Raw genomic sequence first — 22170 nt, 5'->3', positions numbered from 1 at the left:
AAAAGATGTAGTGGACCCTTCATTTCTCTCTCTTCATGATGATGTAAGAGTATCATAACTATTTCCAAGTCAGCTAGTTCTACGTTTATCCACTAGTGGAGCTATTAACTACCAGCTACTGCGTATACGTTTATACGGATAGCTACTCACTGTAAAGTGTGTAACGTTACGCGGGACGGTGGACTGTAGTAGATTCTACGACATACAGCAGCCCAGGGCTATAAATACAATCAACATGGACTGCAAATGTTTTATGGCTCGATCGACACTGTCGAAATGATCTATTGGATACAGATTTTCTTTTTCTTTTTCTTGGGTGATCAGGAATGATGGCACAGACCCTTCAATGATGGCATGTTTATATTCGCCATTGCCACCCAACAACAAATACTTGGCCCTTGTTGTGAGGTAAGAAAAGATGTCTTCAAATATACGTGTAATGCTGCAGTCTTTTTACGCGTAAAATGTATTTTGTACTCAAGTGCTGCATCGTTTCATTACTGCAATCATTTTTGTTTATTGCTGTTTATTATTTATTGTGACACAGACTGATGTGACTCCTAGTTGCCAAATACTTTGACAGTTGTTTTTGTTGTTTTCTCGAATTCATTAAAATTTGCAACGCTGCTGATTCGTCATCCACCGTCATTTGAAGTCTCTGCTTTCGCTGCAGGTGCTGGTCTAGATATCTTGTCCAGTCTTTAATCTTGTTTTTCGTCAAGGCTCTCGTCAAACCCATTCATGCGTCTAAAGTAAGTGGCACATTTTCCCAAAATCTGCATATCAGTAGCCTATAGGTATTCTTTTAGAATCGAAGCCCATATATTTGGATCTTAAGTATGTCGTAACAGTTTTTAAAAACTAAGCTTTCGATCAGACCATCGGGTTAGTGTAACGTAATCAGAATCTAAAATAATTGTTTAAAACTCGTAAGCAGAAACGCTGATGACCACCAAGGCCAGATGACGTGTGATTTGTCGACGATTCGAATATTGAGTCAAAACACTCATTTCCATGTAGAGGGTGTAACGATTCGGACCTCTGATGGGACGTACAAGTTGTAAAGCTCCTGTTAATCCAAATTTGAGTCGTCATTTAAATTTCAAAAAATATTTTTCTCGACACCTACCTGTATTTTGATTTTGTGCTATGCCAAAGAGGCCGGCATCATTGCCTTCGAGGATTTCGAATGAAGTGTGATATGACCAGCTACCCACGGCCACAGCTTGCATCCGACTTAACACCTTTTGATTGTGAATAATTCAGACAATTGTGAGGGTTTAGCTTTATTTAAGAACGTTAGAATTAATGGCTGTTTTTACCATGGGTTTCTCCAGACGTTTGATAGTGGGTACTAACGAAAGACTGTAATTAGCTCATATAATCTCGTGGAACAAGTTGTAAAAACGATCACACGTAATAGTGTTGTGTGTAATTACCGGCTATATGCTGGTAAGTGATGGTCTGCGTAGTGTTGGACAGGCAACGGGTATCTCGCAGTTGGCATTGCTTCTTGCACAGAATCGACTCTTGATTGCGTTGACTTGAGGTGTAATTTTTTCCCCATCAAATTTGGATCAATTAGCAATTTGAAAATAATTTTTTTTTTCTCGGTATGTTGATTTTTGTGTTTATTTTTTCATTTTTTTTTTAATTGTTACTTTATTTGGGGGATGGGTTTTCGTTTGGTATTTGGCCGCATGCTTTGGCAACGATGTCATTACAGTTCTTTTGCTTTTGTCACAATGGGGGAGGAGATATTAAGTGTGAAAAAAAATTTTAAGAATGGATTAGTATTTTTTCGAGGTTAAAGAACAAAGAATTTAACATCATTATTTCGGAAGCTGCGATTTGTGTTTAAAGCGAGGCAAAGAATACGCCAAAGAAACGAAATCATTTTTTGTCTATTTAATTATTATTATTTTACCATTTCCTTTCCACTTTTCATCTTTGGTGAGCTTCGTTTCTTTTTTTCAATCATGTGTCGTATCCCGTCAGTACAAGGGCAAGAACAACAAACACCAAAGCGAGGAGCTAATTGATTCTTTGGGTACAATCTACATGGGAAAGGATTAACTTAAAAAGATAACGGTTGGCGCCTTTTTTTTTTTTTTTTTAAATTCTAGAATTCGTATTGCGTGACGTAGATGAAAATTTTGACGACGGCGACGCCACTGAAGACGCCATTCTGGTACATGTCCATGTTGAGGAAAAGTTCGATTTCCTGCGGTCCGACAATAGATTTCGTCAGGGCCAGAATGGCCTGGTTGGGCGACGATGTCGATCGTCGTAAACTGAAGACGCTGCGATCCACTTTGAGTTTGCGTTCGACCAGGTCGGTTGGTGCCCGCACGTCGTTCAATTCCAAATTGAATTGAACTGTCGCCGAGGCCCAAAGTGGGCCGCGCATGCTAAACAGGTCCAGGTGACCAGTACGGGCTGGAATAGGAATTTTCGATGGAAGCGTCAAAAAGTTGTACGAATAGGAAACCGGTTTGCGGAGGCATTCGCTGTCCCAGCTGTGGCACTCGAGTGACACCCGCTTGCAACGGCTGTGCACCAGAATTGTTTTATCATTTGAATTTAAAAGCCATTTCAAAATGGTGTTGTGATCGGGGATTCATTTGTTGTTTTTTGGGGAGTGAGGAAGTGGATCAAGCGGCAGCAAAACAATGAAAAAAAAAAGTAAAAAAAAAATTTAAAAAAGGGTAAATAAAAATCCACGATGGGTTGGGTTTTTTTTTTAATGTGGTTTCTTTTTTTTTTAAATTTATGTCGTTGGTCATTTAAATATTTAATTTAAAATTGTGAAAAAATGTTGTACGTACTTTCGATGTTCGGTGTCTCGGACGTAGTTGGGCGGGCAGACGATGGCGTTGCAATAATAACCCCCTTTTGTATTGAGACACGATTCTTCCGCTCGACAGACTCCTGGTCTGGCGCATTCGTCGATATCTTAATTCCCAGAAATTTAGATCTTTTGTCATTTTTCTGAGGTTATGTTTAGACTATCGAAGGAATACCTTGGCAAGTGCGGTTGTCAGAAGCTAGACGGTAGCCTTCGGGACATTGACACGAATAGCTTCCGGGCTCGTTGACGCAAAGGCCGATGCACAGACCTCCACGTTCTTTGTACAATTCACATTCGTCGACATCGTGACAGGACCTGTTATCAGGAGCTAGCGTGTAGCCGGACTGGCAACTGCACTGGTACGAACCCCAAGTGTTGGCACAATTCTGCTGGCACAGGCGGGCCGTTTCGGTGCATTCGTCAATGTCTACATAGATATTTAACATTGCAAAATCATTGTCTATGGATTGAGATTCGACGGCATTACCAACGCATGAACGAGGGTCTGCTCCCGATCGGAATCCTGCCTTGCAGTCGCAACGGTAAGAGCCGGGTGTGTTGGCGCATTGCGAATTCGGCGAGCAGATCTTTAAGAAAAACGTGTTGAGTTCAAGTCATTATTTTCAGTCGCTTCTTCTTTTGTTTTAATGTTATAAACCTGTCCGGCGAATCGTGTACATTCGTCGATATCTTCGCATTCGCGATTCGCTCCGATTGTGTAGCCTGGCTGACAAGCGCAGACGTAGCCTCCCGGACGATTTTGACACAGTTGATTTCGCTTGCAGTCGTGAGTTGATTTGGCACATTCGTCGATATCTAGAAAGATTTAAGTGAATTACTTGACGTGCTAGATCAATCGAATTTATGATTTTTTCTCCATTTCATTAGGGCACACCTTGACATTGAGTTCCAGCGCTGTTCATCTCGTAACCTGGATCGCATTTTTGAGTATTGACGCACGTGAAGGATCCCACTGTGTTGGTGCACTGGTGACCCCGCGGACACGGACTTCCTCGTGCGCATTCGTCGATATCTTTTGGTATTGATTTGCAATTATTTATTAGTCTAAATTAATTTCGCTTTCACGAGCAACTTCTAATGTTTTCTATAATATCGAAAGTTTAAGAGAATTTGGTAGCGGTTAGTACGCCAAACACAAGCAGTTGGAATTCGAGTTGTTAAGGTCAATTTTAAAATGTTAAGTAAAGATGTAAAATTATAGTCGAGGTGGAAGTCTACTAAACCATTGCATCGGCCTCTGGGAGCGGGTTCGAAGCCATCGGCGCACTGTGGCGGTTGGACGCAGTGGCCCGTCTCCTCGTCGAGATGCGTGAGCCCGTCTGTGCGATCAGTGCATCGCTTGCGCTCGCACCGGAACGAGCCCTCCGTATTGCGGCACTGGTAGAGCGGACCGAGAACGGCGCAATCGTTCGCTCCTGATTCGCATTCGTCGTCGTCTTTTCATAATCCCAATAAGCAATTAATTGTCCATTTGGCCATACAGGTGGATCATCGTTTAGCTTCTCACCTTCACATCTACTCTTTTGAGAGTTGTAGGTGTAACCGGTGCCACAACTGGTCGTGCGGAAGCAGGTGTAACTACCGATCGTGTTGTCGCATCTCTGCGAGCTCAAGCAGTCGTGATAGTCCAGCAAGCATTCGTTAATGTCTACGTGTAGTATTTTAAGCGAACGAGCAAGATGCAAAGATCGCCGATCAAGCGCATGCCAATTGAATTTAGTGAATCGAAAGCAAGTACGAAAAAAAATTATTTGATTGTTAGTTGGTCGTACCTTCGCAGAATTGAGTGGCCGTATTGAAGCGGTAGCCGATAGCGCAACGGCAGACGTAGCTACCCACGGTGTTCTCGCATTGCTGGTTACCACGGCAAGGACCCGGTTCGCTGGTACATTCGTTGACATCTACGATCGGGGGTAAACAGTGAATGGCTTGTGATCTTTGAATTGGGAGAGGACGTTGTTAATTACCGACACAACGGCGACTTTCTTCGCTAAAGACGTAGCCTCTCGGGCAACTTGGAGTTCTGGCCGGTGGTCGGTTGGTAGGGGGAGCGGGTGTTGTAGTTGGTAATAAACTGGGTGCTGCAGAACTGGAGCTTTGCGGCAGCTCGTTGTAAGGTGCGCAACGGTAACCTCCGCGCTCGTTGACGCAAGTTTCCGACTCCTTGTTGCAGTAGTCTCTCGCTTCCACGCACTCGTCGATATCTGTTCACCATCGTCATTTTAATACGGTTAATAAAGAGGTTCTTTACATAGTTCGGGAAAAACGGAAAACAGAATCGAAGCCAATGAAAATCTTAGTACGAAAAGCATCGAATTATTGTTGGTTATTGAAGACTGACATGTCGTTTTGCTGCTTCATCTTTGTGTATAGCGAATAGTCGAAGATTTCCGATGGTAGTTAGTGATAGAGAGATCGATGGCGAGCAAAATTAGAGCGCATGCTGGAAGTGAATTTTTTATTTTGAGTTGAAGAAGGTCTTCAATACCGAGACAGGTGCGACTGCGCCTTGAATAGCGATAACCGGCTGGACACCTGTCTGCCTGACTGCTACCACCAGTAGGACGAGTAGGAACTGTAACAATGCGTGTTCTTGCCGTGGTCGTTGTGCTGCCAGTTGTAGTGGTAGACGCTGTTGTTGTTGTCGTGCGTGGGATAGTAGTTGTTGTCGTTCGAGTTGTGGTCGATGTTGTCGTCCGAGGTGTGGTCGATGTTGTCGTCCGAGGTGTGGTCGATGTTGTCGTCCGAGGTGTAGTTGTTGTTGATTTAGGTGGGCTTCTAGTTGTCGTGGGTAAACTTATCGGTTCGCACCTGTAACTGCCGGCCAAATTGACGCAACGATCGGCTGGCGGTCGACATTGACTCGTTCCCTCCAGACATTCGTCCACATCTTTGAACACGAGTCGTTGATCATTGCATATTTCATGTCTGACATGTCATTCCGTGTTTCTTTTTGATTGTTTTTTTTTTTTTTTTTGCGTTTAAGTCACGCGATATTTGGATAACGACAACGTACAGAAAAATGACAGATGTATTGCTTGCTTACCTTGACATTCGCGTTTTTCCGCATCGTAGCGGAATCCCAGTCCGCAGCTGACCGGCTCCCGATCCACGCACCGGAAAGTACCGACGGCGTTGACGCATGTTCCACTGCAGTTGTGAATCCCTTCGGCACATTCGTCAATATCTGGCCCATGAAAACAAAGGTAAGTTAATTTCAATTGCTCTCTTAGAAAACACGTGTTCGGTGAAACGGTTACTCTCCAAATTTCAGTTAAAAGGGAAAACGGGACAGTAATGAACACGAAAACGTAAGCAGACGACAATTAGCCCCGACACAAAGCGTCCACCACCAAGATGTTATTACTTTTACTGTTTGCATGAATCAAGATTGATTTACCTGATTTAGAAGCCACTAATTGTCAATATTGTGTTTAGTGAGAAAGAAAAATGGAGCGCTGCATAGTTACGTCTTCCACGGAGAACAACACCTGCTGAACGCTTTACCTTGACAGAATCGATCTTGGACGCTGAAACGATGTCCAGCCGGGCAGAACGGATAAGCTCGACAATCAAACGATCCATAATTGTTGACGCACAGTGCCGTCTGAGTCTCGCAGTTGTGCAATCCTTCCACGCATTCATCAATATCTATTGCCAATGAGGTGATTTTTACATTATGTTAGGATCGTGTCAGGCCGATGATTAGATAAGGTACTATTATTTTCTACAATAATGTTATTGTTATTATTATTATTTTATTTTCAAACCTTCGCAGCGGCCGTGGGATGTGTTACGACGGAATCCTGCCAGACAAGGCGCCAATGGTTTGCACCTATAAGATCCGGCAGTGTTGACGCAGTCGGATTTCGATGGGTCACACCGGTGAGTCCCTTCCTCGCATTCGTTGATATCTTTATGCAGAAAATCAATCTCTAAATGCGCTCGCTGAAATCACGGAAATATCGTATGCAAAAATTACCTTTGCAACGGCCACCGCCAGTCTCTCTGCGGAATCCTGACGGGCACGAACCCGACGTATTGTGATGTTGGCGTGAAGTTCTGACTGTTGTTGTTGTAGGGGCTGTTGTGGTAGTGGTGGTGGTCGTAGTAGTAGTCGGAGGCGGGGTAGTTGTTGTTGTTGCTCTTGTGGTGGTCGACGTAGTTGGAATCGGCGTCGTGGTTTTAGTTGTTGTAGTAGGTTTTGCTGTAGTTGTTGTTGTCGTCGTAGTCGATGTGGTTGATGTAGTCGAAGTTGTGGATGAACTCAACCTCAGGGTTGGTCGAACGTTGCCTGTTGTTGTCGTCGTTGGAAAACTGACCGTTTGCAAGATTGGCCTCAGTTGTTCGCATCGGTACGATCCCGGTACGTTGACACATCTTTCAAACAAAACGATTAAGTTTTTTAAGTTACGTTAAGTTTTTTCAAGTTCTCTTGGGTTCAGCCGCAGTTATTTACTTTTCAGCCAATGTGCAATTGTGCCCTGAAGTGATGCACTCATCGATGTCAACGCATGGGCCCAGGCCGTCGGCCACGTCGGGCTGATATCCCAGTGCACAGGCTTCAAGACATTCGTAAGATCCTTCCGTGTTCACGCAACGCTTGTCCTCGTCGCACAAGCTAAACTCTTCCAGCTCTCCGTTTAAACACTCGTCCAAATCTGAAAAGAGTTTCTGTTTTATTATAACCCCCAGAAAAACAGTGGAACTGGCTCGAATGTTTTGTTGCTTAATTGACAATCGGAGGTCTATTTGTAGTGCCGGAGGACATGGCCACTATATTTATGTTCCAATAAAATTCGACCGACCAGAGAGAAAAGAAACGACGAAAATAGATGTTGTTTAAACTCCATTTATCGGTCATGAATAAGCTTTGTTTATTAACATCAAAAAGCGGTGGTTCATTGAAATGAACGACAGATGTCCAAACAAGTCGAATTTTATTGGAACGTTATTTGTCATGCAATCTGTTAAAGACTGAAAGCAGTGTTCTTTGGATGCTTCATCCAGCAACTTGCTATTCCCAAATGAACTCGTGAGTTCATTTATTTAAATCTGCATCAAATTCTGGATAGTAATCGCTACCAAGAACCACTGGCTACATTACGAAGAGACAGGCATCATTACCAAGAAACTATCGAGCTACATCTACAATCTGAAATCAAAGCGCATTAAGGTTCAAATTGAAGTGACTAAGTGAAAATCATCATTTGAAAGATTAAAAAAAAAAATGCAACTGTCTAGAATAAAGATTGTTATTTTATCTGCTGACCGATGCAGACTTGTTCGTCCTCATCGTAGGTGTAACCGGGCGGGCACTGGCTAAAACCCGGAGTGTGGTGATGATCGTCGACGTCGTGATGGCGCTGGCCGCTTGAAGGGGAAGCTGCGTCGGCGCTGAGCGGTTCGCAATGATAGCGACCCAGGTCATTGATGCACATTTCCATTCCATGGATGCAAGAGTCGAGACGTTCGGCGCATTCGTCCACATCTGTGACAAGAATAAGGAACGGCGTTTTGCCCACGACAAGAAATGCCCTCAACCAGTTAACAAGACGATTGGACAGGACATCACACGCAAAAACACAGGTAAACAGTTCAAAACCCAAGCCAAAATTGATTTCCCCCTCATGAATAAGAATTGACTACAACAGGAATAAGCGAACAAAAAGGAATATGGGAAAGAAAAAGGCGGACATGCATCTGTACCAACTAACCCGAAAACAGATTCAACTACCGTACCTGAGATTAAGCTGGCATGAAAAAGATTGGAACAAGCGAGAAAAATAAAGGACAACTTACAAGGTGGATATAAAAACATTAGCACATTACCTTCGCAAGTTTGCTGGGCTGTGTTGAATTTGTATCCTGCTGGGCAAGTGACAGATGGTCCGAGCAAGCTGCTCTCATTCCTCGATTGACAGGTATAGGATCCCTGAAGATTAATGCATACGGGTCGAGTTTTAGGACATGTGGCTGGATTTTCTTTACATTCGTCAATATCTGATGGGGGAGCCGTGATTCAGTTAGAAAGTGTGGTCAATTTTTAGTTTTTAATTAAAATACCAATGCAGGTCTGGATCTGACTGTTGAAGCGGAAACCGAGCGGACATTCCTCCAGCTGGGGTTTGCGGGCGCAGGTGTAAGAGCCAATTGTGTTCTGACACAACGTTTGAGCCGGGCAAACGGGTGGTTGCGAGTCGCACTCGTTCACATCTTTATGATATTCAAAACGGTAAATAGGTTGCTGTTTCTATAATCGTAGATATTTTTTTCAACCAACCGTCACAAACTCTCGATTCGGCGTTGAATTTGAAACCTCTTGGGCAGGCCCGTCCGTCGTTGCCAACATCAGGCTGTTGCGCCGCTACAACGGCAAAATATTTGTCCCATTAAAACGGTAAATTTATAATAAATAAATAAAAACAAAAAAAGAAGTAAATGATGAGCTACCTGGTCGCGGTCCTGTGTTGGGACTATCTTTACGGTCAATGCAAGCGAAACTACCTGGCTGATTAACACAAATCTGGAGCAGCACATCACAGTTGTCGGCGCCAATGAAACATTCGTCGACATCTTGTTTCGTTTTAAAACACACAAAAATTGTAGACAAAATCACAGATTTGATTGCTCGTTTTTTTTGTTACCTGTGCAGGTCTTTTCGTCAGAAGCCAACTGGTATCCCGAATGGCAGGAGCATTCCACGGCCAGTCCCGTGTCCGTACACTTTTGCGAACAGGGATTATCCGTTGAACAGCTGAAGGATGCATGTAAGTACAATTAAAATTTCCAATCGAATACCTAGATGTTTTATACCGATCATATTGAGTGGCTTGCTGGCAGGATTTTCCATCGGCAAGTAGCTGGAAACCTTCGCGGCATTCGCATCGGTAAGACGAACCTCCAGTTGGTACACAAACGTGAGCGCATAATTCTCCTGGGAAGCGGGCGCAGAGATCTTCGTCATCCTCTACGTAATGAATTATGTTAAAGTTATTTCATGTGAATATTGTTTTTTATTTTTTTTTAAATTTATTTTTAATGCATGCTCACCAATAGAGTTGGGCTCGTCGATCGGGAATTTGGGCAGCGCCGGAGTTGGTGGAGGTGGAAGAAATGGTGGAATTTGAGTTCTGGACGTAGTGCTGGGGATGCGTGGATTGGGGAACGAGCTATCTGGGAATACCTGTTGAAAATAGAATTCGATTTCTGGAAGAACAAATGGTGCACGTAGAAATCAAAGCAATAGACCTGAGGCAGAGTTTGCTGGCAACACGAACGATAAGCGTCGTCCCAAGGAGCGCCAAACTGGAAAGCTCTAAAGGTACATCCCATTGACATTGAACCAGCAACGAGCCCCAATTTGCATCCCTCGCAACAGTCCTGATATTTTCAAATAATGTAAGGAAAAAAAAACCCATTCATAAAATGACGTGAAATTATTTCTCATATAGTTTTACTGAATGAATTTCTCTTAAATCACATTTTTCTTGATAGGAACAGGCGGATAAACAAAGCCACTCACTTTATGGGTTTCACCGCCCAAATCTCGGTTAACCGAACATTCCCGATCCGCTCTGGCCGACTGTTTACCCAACTCGCATTGTCGCTCCCTGAAAAACGCCAGTTGGCGAGCCGTTAAAGTGTAAATATTATACATAATATTTTTTAAAGAATTTTGTTATCAGTGACATCACAGATCAATATTGAACAATATAGTAGGCAGGGCGAGTATAGCCCACCCTCCTCGTCTATCACCAAGCATGTCGGCCAAACAAATACGATGCACTTGTATATAGGTCAAGACATGTGATGTCAAATTATTCGAAAAACTATACAGACTGGAGTTTGACCAGCCGACAGGGCCACGTTGGTGGTCTCAATTGCACACACATCACAGACAATGGTGAGCTCATGTAGTATTGCATTAGTAATGAAGTCTAAGGTGTACGGGTCTTTGTTTTGCAACATACCTGTGTTTTCGAAGACAGCAAATGTGCACGGCAGAGAGACAGATAGCTTGTTGTTCGTTACGGATACCTACCACCTATAACATTCAATCAATGACGTAGTTTTTAAGTGTTTCAGGTAAATCATCAAATCAAGAATGAAAAATTAACCGACCGGTGCGGGAAAGGCGGCGCACTGCAGGTTTTCCACGCCCCATTTGACACCGAGATTGCAGCAGTGAGACAGCGGTTGTTCAAAGTCACCTACCACTAGTATGGCAAACATTCCATCACGTAAAAACAGGGGAAAAAACATGACAGGACGTAGACAATTAGCAGAAAGTTACTGGGCGGTGAGTAAATGATCAAAAACACTTTCTCCTTTAGGATATGAATTTATTACTAACATGTTAACTTTATATAGAATTATTTTTCTTCTCTTCGAATACTCGATGCTGATACTTGTCAAGTTTGACTCTTGTTTAAATGTAACCAATGGGCTTTAAAACCATTTTTAGCGCGCATCAGCAGCAATTGCTACACAGCTGGTTTTTGTTTATTTTAAGTTGAAAAACTCATCTGAAAATGCGGAAGCTTGTACGGATGAATGCCGACAAACAGGGCGACTACAGTATACAGCAATACTTTGTATATATGTTTAGGACTCTGCCCATGTGTACAGTCGGCTGAACATTTCGTTTCTATAGTCCTATCACCCGCAGAAAGATTGACATGCTCCCCTTTTCCCTTCGTTTCTTTTTTTTTTTTCAAAATCGTTTCTACTGATAACAACAAGCAGAGAAAACTGGAGGCTACTTTTTTTTGCCTTTTTGGGAGGTGGTCCATGCCTTGACCATTTCGACTTTCAGCGAGTGTCAGCACCAACGTTAAGCGATTCCCGGCTAATGAACTGGTGAAAGAAATCAAAAGCCGTGGGCCGAGTGCTGACGGGCGCCACTTGACTTCAAGTGTATTATGGATATTGGTGAATTTTTTCTAAGTAACCAACTAGGAATTTCCCATCTAGCATGCGCATAGAATATACGGCCTCCATTGAAGTGTAATGGAAGGGTTTTTATCTTGTCAAGAGTCAATGCGTTCCAGACTGAAATACGCTCTATTGAAAATCACAGCACGGCCAGCAGACCTTTGAACCAGACTTACCGTAAACGTCTGTGAGAAAAAGAAGAGAGAGTCCAATCAAGGGCAATCTTGTAGTCCAGTGCCCCATTCTTTGGTAATTTTTTTTGCCTCCTTTCAATTTTGTAATGGGAAGAAATTTTGTTTTGCTTAGTAGGTCTTTTTTTTCTTCCTGGAAAGGCTTGACAGTAGCTGTCACGCAAACAGCGATGCGCAAAACGGCGCACAGTCGCACACACACAATAAATCTCACTGATGTCTAAACAATCAATGCAAGTCCAGAGGCTTTATTTGTCTTATCGTCCTCAATTTTTCCTTTTATCTCGTTTTTTTTGTTGTTGTCTTTCTCTCGCCTCAACGAGAATCTTGTATGGTTTTATGTTAATCTGGTAGCTGTTCGCTGAGTTCGTATCCAGGTACAGTACCAATTTTCTGAGTGATGATCCCCCCGGTAGAGAAACGGGTGTTGAATTACGCGCTAAACAAGACACCAATCAACACTTGAAATTGAGTGCGATGGAGTGAACCGGGATGCTCGGGTAGCGGAAGAAAATATTGCCGGAGTTGTTCAAGTCAGTCGAGAGGCGCGGCTAAGCGATGACTGACGACGGGTGGGCCAGTTCAAGAGAACAAACTCTATGCGGCTTTTTTTTTTTTACGAGCCCTCTTTCGGCTCACCAGATCCGAGGGGGAAGGGCTTAAACACGTAAAAAAAAAAAGGAAGATAAGAAGAGATTGGGTCTCTACACGTTGTCGCCTTCCCTATTGTCTTTCGCTGTCAAACAAGATGAAACTGGGCAACAGCAGTCGCACATCTGCTTCTTGTCACATTTCGATAAATTTGTCCGGTCAGCCTCCCTTCCACATCCGGGCGTCTGACATCCGATTCCGGGAGGCCCTGAACCAGTGACCACGAACACACCCGGTCAATGAATTCAAAGCAACGGAAGATTTCCTAGTTTCTCTGTCACAAAATTGTAGGCTTGTGAGTTGGTTTTTTTTTTTTGTCTTGGTAATGTGGGGCTGTTTAATGACACTGCTTGGAATGCGAAAAAAGAAAAGGGTAAAACGCAGTGCGTTTCTCGCGTGTGGGAGGTGTTGAAGAGTGAACATTTTTTGTTTGTTGTTCCTCTAAGACACTATCTTTACTGTTAATGTCATTAATGTGATCCCATTCTTTTAGTGGCATATCAACAACTAAAATGTTTTTTGCATATAGAACCAAACATTCCATTCCAACGTCATCTCCCACTCTTTTTTTATCATTCGGTTACATCCTCCCCGCAAGGAATGTCTTGCTGAACGAAGGATTAAATAATCAACATCCCTGTTGTCAAGTCACGTTTGGGGTATCCTTCACTCAGACAGGTGCACATTCCATACCATCTATCGACAAGTAATTATTTACGGTAGAACATAAAACACATTGTTCCCTTCACATAGCAATTTTAAAAATTTGCTCTTACAGTTTCCTTTCTTTTCTTTTTATTATAATAGTTTTTTATTATTTCTTTTTTCTTTTACAAATAATTTGGTACTGCGATAAATTGTCACTTATTAATAAAACACTTGGTTAGTCGATCAACTCTCGTGTGTACAGTGGCATTCGCTCTGGTCTTATGCTAGTCAGTACTCCACATTTTAAAGTCAATAGTGAGATTGAGCTTTCACGACCGCACATGACTGTAGGCGACAACTCCCGCCAACGTAAGTATGAGTCCGAATAGTTGGTTGGCAGACATGGGGTCCTGGAACAAGAAGAAGCCTGCCGCCACTGTCAGGCAGAATTTCAAATGACCAGCCATATTGTAACTGTTCAATAGATTAATGTAACAAAAACAAAACTTTGGTTTAGTCTGACCATTAACAACAACATGCCGAAAAGAAAATTACGTCAGCGCAGACGTGCTGCCGATGATCCAGTAAATGGACAAATTCACAGTGAAGGCGATCAAACAAGAGCATACAACTGGAACCTAATAAATATAAAGTCAAAAAGTTTAGTATAAATTATCACTTGAATTACCGGTAAACTTACCAATTCCATGAAAGTCCATGAGCGATAAGCCAACTCAAGAACAGGCTCGCATGTAGCAACTGGCAATATGAGAATGACTGCTGACATGGGTGCCTGGTAGTATAGAAGCTGCATGGAATTAAGCTGTAGCTCTTTCTGTTTCTCTCCAACCAGCTAAAAGAAAGAAATATTTAGTTAAGGCTAGGATTATTAAAAGACAAGGGAAAAAATAAAATAAAGATAAGGCAAAATTAAATGAAGCTTTTTACCACTTGATAAAAAGATGTTACCACAACTCCCATTATGGCATAGACTGTCCCAATTAGATTAAATTTGATATCATAGATAAAACAAAGTACAACTCCTATTATGATTGGTATCTAGATGAAATGGAAGTTTTTATGGAAATTAGGGTTGAAATGCATGGAACTGGTTTTAACTTAACTCACCACTGTTAAAATTGTTGCCTTGCTAGCAAATTTACCATAACAGTAATATTGAATCAGCAGTACACATGGTGTGGTCATTACTTTTGCCACTTGGTATGTGCCCACAGAATTATTCTCTAGGCTTAGATTGGTTACAACCACAAACCCACAAAAGCAGAGTGCCAAAGGGATCATGGATGTCATGGGAACTTTTTTTACAGAAAACACACCAAAGGCTTGGCAAACATGAAGGCAAATGAATGTTGTCATAAAGTGCATTAGTGTTAGGGTCATGTTTGGAAAACCAACAACAGTGTATAGCCATTTGTTGGTGAGAATAATTGCAATCGATACAGATATATTGAGTAAAACTGCAAGACCTGTTTTGATTTTTTTCTTTGATTTCTCATCTTTGTCGACGTACTTTCGAGCCAGAAATCCAGACGTTGCTATAATTGTTGTTAACATTACTTTAATTTGTACTTTTTAATTTTGCTGAATCCAACGACAAAACTATGGGCGTACTTCTCAAGACAACAATACGTCTTCAACTAGGTTGGGAAACTTCTGGCTGGTGTGGACAGCTTGGACTTTTAAAAAGAGCACAATCATAAAAAGCAGGGTATACTGCATAGCTGTAAAAGAGAAAAGACCTGGAGGAAACTCAAACAGTGGCTTTCAAAATCTTGTTTTTCTCCTATCGCGCCTGTTGATTTTCTCTTCTTGGCATTTTTTCTGACAGCACCACCACAGAGGCCATCTGTGATAAACACATGGCATTATGCTTTCAATGCAAAAGGATTCTCCGCACTGAGAAAAACACAAAGCAGACGGAAATATGAAAGTGACTGAAAAGTGTCGATTGCAAGACGTGTGGAAAAGAGTTATGTGTTTATAATAGGCAATTTCCTCTGATATTTTGTCACGAAATATCATACAAAGGAGTCTGGTGGCACATAAGCATTTTAGAAAAGAGTAATAATAATGTCTGTCCAACAAAGGACGCTAGATTGCAAGGATCTGCATTCATATTTGAAAACTCTGACGGCAACTGTATTGGACCGTTTGTACAATCACCCGGCCACATGTTTAGCCGTTTTTAGAGAATTACCCGAATTATCCAGGCTGTACATTATGAGAATCTTGTTTGTTGACCAAGCAGTACCAAAAGCAATCATGGGCTCATGGGTTTCACCAAACAGTGCCAAGTATACATTACTCTCTAGACTCATTGGGTTATAATATCCTGTCTACATCTGTCTTATGTTTACAGGGAACTTGAAGATATTGTAAAACTACTGACAGAACTCCGTCTGTGGCAGGAAGTTGAAATGCAAGGCGGGCTGAAGGGCTGGTTACTAAATCCTACTTTTCGGAGAAATTTGAAAGGAGCACTGTTGGGCGGGTTAGTCCAAAAAAATGTGTAACCAAAGTGGAGTACTATTTTGTTGTGTATAACTATAGTGGAAATGAGTGGAGCATGAAACCACCTACGGATGCAGATCCAAAAGCAAGAGGCATTGCTATCTTGGATGAATATGCAATGGGTAGATGGGAGTGTGTTTTGCACTTTATGGTTGGTTCACATCAGCATGAAGTCATATCTTCTGATGCACTTCAAATATTACAACATGCTGGTCTTATGAAAAAGTATGCAGAATTATCAGGCTTCTGAACTTTGATCACAAGCTTCTTCTTCTGTAGGGAACCTGGTGAAAACCAATTGACAATAACCAGAGATGGTTTCCAGTTCCTTTTAATGGACACATCTGCCCAAGTTTGGTATTTTCTGTTGCAATACCTTGACACTGCAACAGCTAGAGGTCTGGACCTGATAGACTGTTTGGGATTTCTGTTTCAGCTAAGCTTCAGTACACTTGGACAAGTACACTATGCTTACTTAAGCAAATTAAAATATTGAGCTTTTAAGGAAATTTTTTTTTTTAGGATTATAGTACAGATTCAATGAGTGATGGTCTCCAAAAATTCTTGCAGCACCTTAGAGAGTTTGGGCTTGTATACCAAAGAAAGGTGGTTACACACTGTATTACTTTTAAGTTCAGTGATTAATTACAGTACTACCATTCTTTTATTATAAAATAACTAACAGTCTTACCATCTCATGGCAGAGGAAAGATGGTAGATTTTACCCGACGAGGCTTGCCTTGGACATTGCTTCAGGTCCCAAAAAATCCATGCTTAATGCCATGACAGCAACTTCGTCAAACCAAAATTCTGGTTACATTGTCGTCGAGACAAATTACAGAGTATATGCATATACGGATTCAAGCTTACAAGTTGCATTGATTGCGCTATTTTGCGAGTTAATGTACCGGTGAGAAAATCCCAAAATTTTTTAATGATATTGTTTCGAAACCATATTTTATTTTATTTGTTTATCATTTTTGTTTTATTTATTCATTGATTTTTTATTCATTGATTTCTTTATATTTATTTTATATTAACTTTTGTTTTATTTAGCTTTCCCAATTTGGTTGTTGGTATTATCACTCGAGAAAGCGTTAGACAAGCGCTAAGGAGCGGTATCACGGCAGATCAAATCGTGTCTTTTTTAAGACAACACGCTCATCCGGAGTGCTACAAGGAACCACCTGTGCTCCCATCAACCATCGCAGATCAAATCAAATTATGGGCAATTGAAAGGGATCGTTTTGTTTATAAAGATGGCGTCCTATATAATCAATTCGACTCGCAAGCTGATTTTGAAATCTTAAAAAATTACGCTCAGGAGAGAGGCGTGCTAGTCTGGCACACCACCCATGGCCGAAAAATGGTTGTCACCAAGGAAGGCCATGAAGAAGTTAGAAAATTCTGGAAACGACACAGTAGAAATGGTTCCATGTAACTATTTATTCCGGCTTAACATTCTGTGCCTCTTGTGATGTGTTAAAAATCATTTTTCAGTTAAAAGTGAATAAAGAGTGCTGATATGTAATATCACGGTTTTGATATAACCCCAGTGAATTCTTTTTTTATTGGCTATAATAAAGGATAAAGGTTAGGATAGTTTTTAATGATGGCTTTCCAAGTTACTGGATTATCATCCAGTACATGAAGCAAGCCTGATGTTCCCAGCTTACTTTTTTTTTAAGTAAAAAAAGTTTAAAATCTTTCTAGCTTTCGCGTTTTATCTGCGGTGTCATGACACACATTGGATTTGGAACACAATGTTAAAACCAAAAGTTTTAGATTTCGTACAACTTCGAATTAAATTCGTACAAATTCAAAATCGAAATAGAATGGTTGAAGACAGCAATGAAGTTCAGGGAGGTTTTGCATAGTTTCAACAAAAAAACAACTGATTTCAAACCATACGTAAACGTCAGCAATGTATAATAATGAATTAATGATTTACTGTATTTGCTATGTAAAACGTACGTACTGATACACACTAGATAAAATTCTGTTTTTTGTATTAAAATGTTGATTTTCAAACCTTTTTCCTGCTCCGACGGTTTAATCTTCCGATCCGGTCTTTACTGCTTACTGGATTTCCCTTTTCCCTATTCCCTATCCATAGCGCTCCCTAGAAGCGGTGTTGTTTATCCGATCCCTCTAACATACACGATACACCCAACAGACGAAATTTCAAGTTCTGTGTTGTCTTGACTCCTTAAGTTTTGTCAAAGGACTTGGGCAGTAAGGAAAGACGATGGCTGGAATTATAGAAGGACCTCTTAGTAAATGGACCAATGTGGTGAAGGGGTGGCAATATCGTTGGTTTGTCTTGGACGATAATGCCGGCCTTTTTTCATATTACACAGTAACAATTCAAATCTTGAATTCGTTCTTGTATCGCTATTAAACGTCTTGTTTGTTTCAGTCCAAAGAAAAGATGACTCGCGGTGTGAGAAGAGGATGCATCAGACTGAAAGGAGCAATTGTTGGCATTGATGATGAGGACGATACAACATTTACTGTAACAGTTGATATGAAAGTTTTTCATCTACAAGCAAAAGATGCTGAAGAGAGAGAAAAATGGATTAGAGGACTGGAGGATACCATCCTACGGCATGCACAACTTCAAAGGGTACTTCATCTCTTGTTTCAGCTTGGACATAATTTAATTTATATATGCCTTTAGAGACTTGACCCAAATCATCCAACTCCAACAATGCAAGATTTTGACAAGAAGTTGACTGAAACAGATTCATATTTACAGATCCTTATTGATCAAGTCAAGGTAGATCCTTCAATAAATCTGTGATTAAGTTAGTTAAACAATAATTTCCTAGGCCCTAGAGCTCCGCATCACACAGGGAAATGACGACCAAGAGAAGATGCGACTATGTTCCATAAGAGACAGAGCCAATGTATTTAATGTTATGAATAATTTTTGTGCTTTGTTGTTTTAAAGTATTATAATTTTTTCATTTCTAGGAAATGCTAGAATCAATTAAGCATACAATAGTATTGCTCCAAATTGCAAAAGTATGATATCTTTTTTTTTAGTATTATGTTTTAGTATTCACAATCTCAAGCTGTATTATGTTTCTCTTCTGTACAGAATACCACTCATCCTGTAAATGGAGTACAAGTAGCTGCACCCATATCATTTTTCCAGTCATCTCCGTCAGAGAGCTTGAAGATCACAAATAACCAGCAACCGAAAATCAACTTGACAAACGAAGTTGTTTCTGTAATAGCTTCTATGGAAGACGTACCTGTACAAACTGGGATAGAATTAGGAGCAGAATGTGTCGAACTGCGGGGCGTAAATATCGAATGCACTGATAGCGTGAGGCAGTCCCCTGCCAACAGCTTGGAGCAACCTGGCTTTTACAGCCAGCGACCCCTCGCCCTAGAAATCCCGGAAACATCCTACTCAAGCTCTGATGACGAGGATTTTTTTGATGCCTCCGAGAATATGGGACAATCCCCTACATTGCCGACGTAAGAAGTTTATACTTTGTCCAAAATAAAGACAGCAAATCAACCGATTCTGTAGATACTAAAATTCATTTGTCCTTTTAATTAGGCCGAGTACAAAGACTTTGGATGAGCTGGAAAGCTCTCAGAGGAATCAGTCATCAGTATCCATTGACTATGATGGTGACTTTTTTTTTTACAATTTAATCAAATTGGTGTTTTTCCTAAGTTTGAACTTCCCTAATTTCAGCATTGTATGAGGATTCAGATGAAGATGATCGTAAGTCTTTCTTATCTAATTCGCTCGTTTGAAGGCATGGTAAAAAAATGCTATTTATTTCTTCTAGTGGGTTCGATGGAATCACACGGAAGTGTTGTAACGCATCTACTGTCTCAAGTCAAGCTTGGCATGGATTTAACAAAAGTGGTCCTTCCTACATTTATTTTGGAGAGACGTTCGTTATTAGAAATGTATGCCGATTTTTTTGCACATCCAGATATTTTTGTCGGGTAATGCTTTGTATAATGGGTTTTCGTCCTTTTATCTTCATGAACGGTCTTTCTTTTTATAGAATCGCGGATTTCACGGAACCACGTGACCGGATTGTGCAAGTAGTTCGTTGGTTTTTGTCAGCTTTTCACGCAGGGAGACGTTCTGAGGTGGCAAAAAAACCATATAATCCCATCATAGGGGAAACTTTTCGTTGCTGGTGGGATGTTAACAAAGAAAAGCCGGCAACAGAAAGTATCGTCACTGATGGCCCAGTGCCATGGTGTGATGTCAACCAGTTGACCTTCGTTGCCGAGCAGGTCTCCCATCATCCGCCAGGTACATTGCAATCTTTGGACTTTCTCAGTACTTTGTGAATTTCCAAAAATATTTTTCAGTGTCTGCGTTCTATGCTGAACATTATGGCAAGAGAATATCCTTTTGTGCTCATATATGGACGAAGTCTAAATTTCTCGGATTGTCCATTGGGGTCCATCATATCGGTCAAGGATGTGTCTCTTTGCTAGATTATGACGAAGAGTATATCATCACATTTCCAAATGCTTATGGCAGGTATAAATGTAGACCGTAGGTGTTATTTTTATCTTTCAATTTATTTCATTCCAACTTCCAAAGATCAATATTGACGGTACCTTGGGTTGAGTTGGGGGGAAGCGTCAGTATTACCTGTGCTAAAACTGGCTACAGCGCGTCGGTCGAGTTCCTCACCAAGCCCTTTTACGGTGGCAAGAAGAACCGCGTCACCGCGGAAATCTTGCAGCCTGACAGGAAACCCTTTGTCGCCATATCGGGAGAATGGAACGGTGCCATGATAGCTAAATGGGCTGACGGGGTATGTTATGTGCCATCGGCAATACCAATTTTGTAAACACAAGGATTCGTGTCATGACCTCCAGTGGATTTTAGATAGTTGTCCTTTAAGGCTCTGATGAGTCACTCAGTGTGTTCATTTTATTTATTTTTTTTGCTTAACAGAATTACTTGTTCTAACTACTTTCTTGTTGTGATAGAAAACGGAAGAATTTGTTAATGTTAATGCCATGCCAATCGTCCAAAAACGGGTCCGTCCCGTTGCAGAACAAGAGGAATTCGAATCTCGGCGTTTATGGCGTGAAGTCACCCTTGGTCTTAAGTAATTAAGCATTGTTTTATCATTTTCTTCATTCTGTTAACGCTGATGAAATCTACTAACCTGTCACTTATTAGATTTAATGACATTGATCTGGCTACAAAGTCTAAATCAAGCTTGGAGCATCGACAGCGGGAAGAAGCCCGGATACGAAAGGAAGCCAACGAGAAATGGGAGACAAAAGTGAGTGGGAAAGCGTTAATGCTAGCCAGTCGTCTGTAGTCGGAGGTTCTATTAATAGCAATCGACGTTTATTTTTAAAACGGTTCAGTCAGACAAAACTTACATTTTTTTGGTTATTATTTGAAAAAAAGAACATAACTTAATAAGCCAAATTTTTTTATTTAGCTTTTTTCTCTAGTTGGAGATAACTGGATTTATGACAAACCTCTGGTGAAACGTCTTGCAGCTTCTGGGGCGCAACATTAGCTTTGATTTGCATGTAATAAATATTAGTCCTGTTGTTTTCATATTATCTGAAATTTTTATAAGGAGATTGCGTTCGCGTTTGTATTCATATAGCAGCTTGCCATTTTTGAATCAAAGAATATTTGTTCCGAGTTATTCGTTTGGTTTCACCCGGTATTTGTCGATTGTGCCTAACACCCTTGTAGTGTGTTATTCCGTAATTGCTAAGCGCGTATACACATCGTTTTGGCATACGATATTGGTGTCTTCTGTTCTTTTTTTAAATTTTCCTTTTCATCCTTTCTATCCTAAAATATGGCAAAAAGCTTGCGTGTACAACCATAGACGAAAAATACCTTTATTCACCCCCAACAGTCCCAACACAGAGAAGAAGGGTTGATCCCCTTCATCTCTGCACCAACATGTATTCATACTTCCTCCGGGAGTAACAAGGATGACCATGAACAAGTTTTCTGTGGCCTTGAACTGATATGTTTGTACAGTAGCAGGGGCACGACTGATCAACGTCCTTCTACGAAAAATTCATATAGCATTACTTAGGGAATATTCGTAGTACTAGAACGTTGTTGCAATTCCTGAACTCGAACGAAGTAATAGCAACCAGTTGTTCTGCAAATTGCAAGTTATATTACCCATCATCGTTGCAATTATGAACACACAAAAAACACTATTTTCGTCATCTTGGAGTTATGACATATCAGTTGGTTTGAAGACATCGCCATCTGGAAAATTCGTGGTAATATAAATTCTAAACGTTAGCAGTAATCTCGAATGTTCAACTGTAGGCGGGGCTTAGATGGCGCTG

At 41.1% G+C, this 22170-nt stretch overlaps 3 protein-coding genes and 2 long non-coding RNA genes across 19 annotated transcripts; 2 read left to right on the top strand and 3 right to left on the bottom strand.

Annotated features, from left to right (window-relative positions):
* Window positions 1–103: 103 nt before the first annotated feature.
* On the top strand, window positions 104–13959 carry LOC116919500. 11 transcript variants are annotated; one of them, XR_006644614.1, is made up of 14 exons: window positions 609–752; window positions 3740–3890; window positions 5948–6078; window positions 6147–6231; window positions 6311–6586; window positions 6651–7238; window positions 7339–8461; window positions 8527–8677; window positions 9528–9642; window positions 9716–9846; window positions 9932–10273; window positions 10370–10517; window positions 10592–10778; window positions 10961–13959. It is a non-coding gene; the product is annotated as an uncharacterized LOC116919500 (long non-coding RNA). The 11 variants fall into 11 exon arrangements; XR_006644611.1 differs by lacking the exon at window positions 6147–6231 and having other exon boundaries at window positions 610–752; window positions 10961–11174; window positions 11246–13959; XR_006644613.1 differs by having other exon boundaries at window positions 610–752; window positions 6147–6183.
* Window positions 801–12119, bottom strand: LOC116919485 (fibrillin-3). 5 transcript variants are annotated; one of them, XM_045171589.1, is made up of 32 exons: window positions 11986–12119; window positions 10997–11091; window positions 10846–10919; window positions 10398–10485; window positions 10124–10255; window positions 9926–10058; window positions 9689–9842; window positions 9520–9629; window positions 9326–9448; window positions 9156–9239; window positions 8939–9088; window positions 8705–8875; window positions 8145–8363; window positions 7332–7533; window positions 6855–7252; window positions 6643–6786; window positions 6380–6523; window positions 5919–6059; window positions 5361–5762; window positions 4840–5076; window positions 4645–4773; window positions 4380–4520; window positions 4096–4308; window positions 3747–3884; window positions 3510–3667; window positions 3339–3438; window positions 3024–3278; window positions 2829–2955; window positions 1440–1543; window positions 1323–1354; window positions 1130–1244; window positions 801–1069 (listed from the first exon to the last, which is right to left on the bottom strand). In XM_045171589.1, the coding sequence occupies exons 1-32, from the start codon at window positions 12050–12052 to the stop codon at window positions 921–923; spliced, it is 4929 nt and encodes a 1642-aa protein (XP_045027524.1). In that variant the 5' UTR covers window positions 12053–12119; the 3' UTR covers window positions 801–920. The 5 variants fall into 5 exon arrangements, with proteins under 5 accessions (XP_045027524.1, XP_045027525.1, XP_045027523.1 ...); XM_045171590.1 differs by lacking the exons at window positions 801–1069; window positions 1130–1244; window positions 1323–1354; window positions 1440–1543 and adding an exon at window positions 1654–2552 and having other exon boundaries at window positions 5361–5560; window positions 5609–5762; XM_045171588.1 differs by lacking the exons at window positions 801–1069; window positions 1130–1244; window positions 1323–1354; window positions 1440–1543 and adding an exon at window positions 1654–2552.
* On the bottom strand, window positions 13439–15160 carry LOC116919496 (solute carrier family 35 member E3). The gene is made up of 5 exons (XM_032925502.2): window positions 14428–15160; window positions 14248–14358; window positions 14000–14152; window positions 13855–13937; window positions 13439–13773 (listed from the first exon to the last, which is right to left on the bottom strand). Exons 1-5 carry the CDS (start codon window positions 14872–14874, stop codon window positions 13629–13631), a joined length of 939 nt encoding a protein of 312 aa, XP_032781393.2. The 5' UTR covers window positions 14875–15160; the 3' UTR covers window positions 13439–13628.
* A 64-nt stretch (window positions 15161–15224) lies between these two features.
* LOC116919499 (oxysterol-binding protein-related protein 9) lies at window positions 15225–21601 on the top strand. Its single transcript, XM_045171593.1, has 21 exons — window positions 15225–15614; window positions 15680–15811; window positions 15871–16056; window positions 16111–16291; window positions 16354–16437; window positions 16536–16741; window positions 16888–17227; window positions 18251–18457; window positions 18512–18610; window positions 18663–18740; window positions 18808–18858; window positions 18935–19320; window positions 19406–19479; window positions 19547–19576; window positions 19644–19806; window positions 19869–20125; window positions 20185–20359; window positions 20423–20639; window positions 20818–20939; window positions 21014–21119; window positions 21285–21601. Exons 1-21 carry the CDS (start codon window positions 15391–15393, stop codon window positions 21363–21365), a joined length of 3399 nt encoding a protein of 1132 aa, XP_045027528.1. The 5' UTR covers window positions 15225–15390; the 3' UTR covers window positions 21366–21601.
* Window positions 21419–22122, bottom strand: LOC123470778. Its single transcript, XR_006644619.1, has 2 exons — window positions 21998–22122; window positions 21419–21876 (listed from the first exon to the last, which is right to left on the bottom strand). It is a non-coding gene; the product is annotated as an uncharacterized LOC123470778 (long non-coding RNA).
* Between the last annotated feature and the right edge of the window lie 48 nt (window positions 22123–22170).

Source organism: Daphnia magna, linkage group LG3 (genome assembly GCF_020631705.1).
Source record: "Daphnia magna isolate NIES linkage group LG3, ASM2063170v1.1, whole genome shotgun sequence".
NCBI lineage: Eukaryota > Metazoa > Arthropoda > Branchiopoda > Diplostraca > Daphniidae > Daphnia > Daphnia magna.
This window is presented reverse-complemented; position numbering and strand designations above follow the sequence as displayed.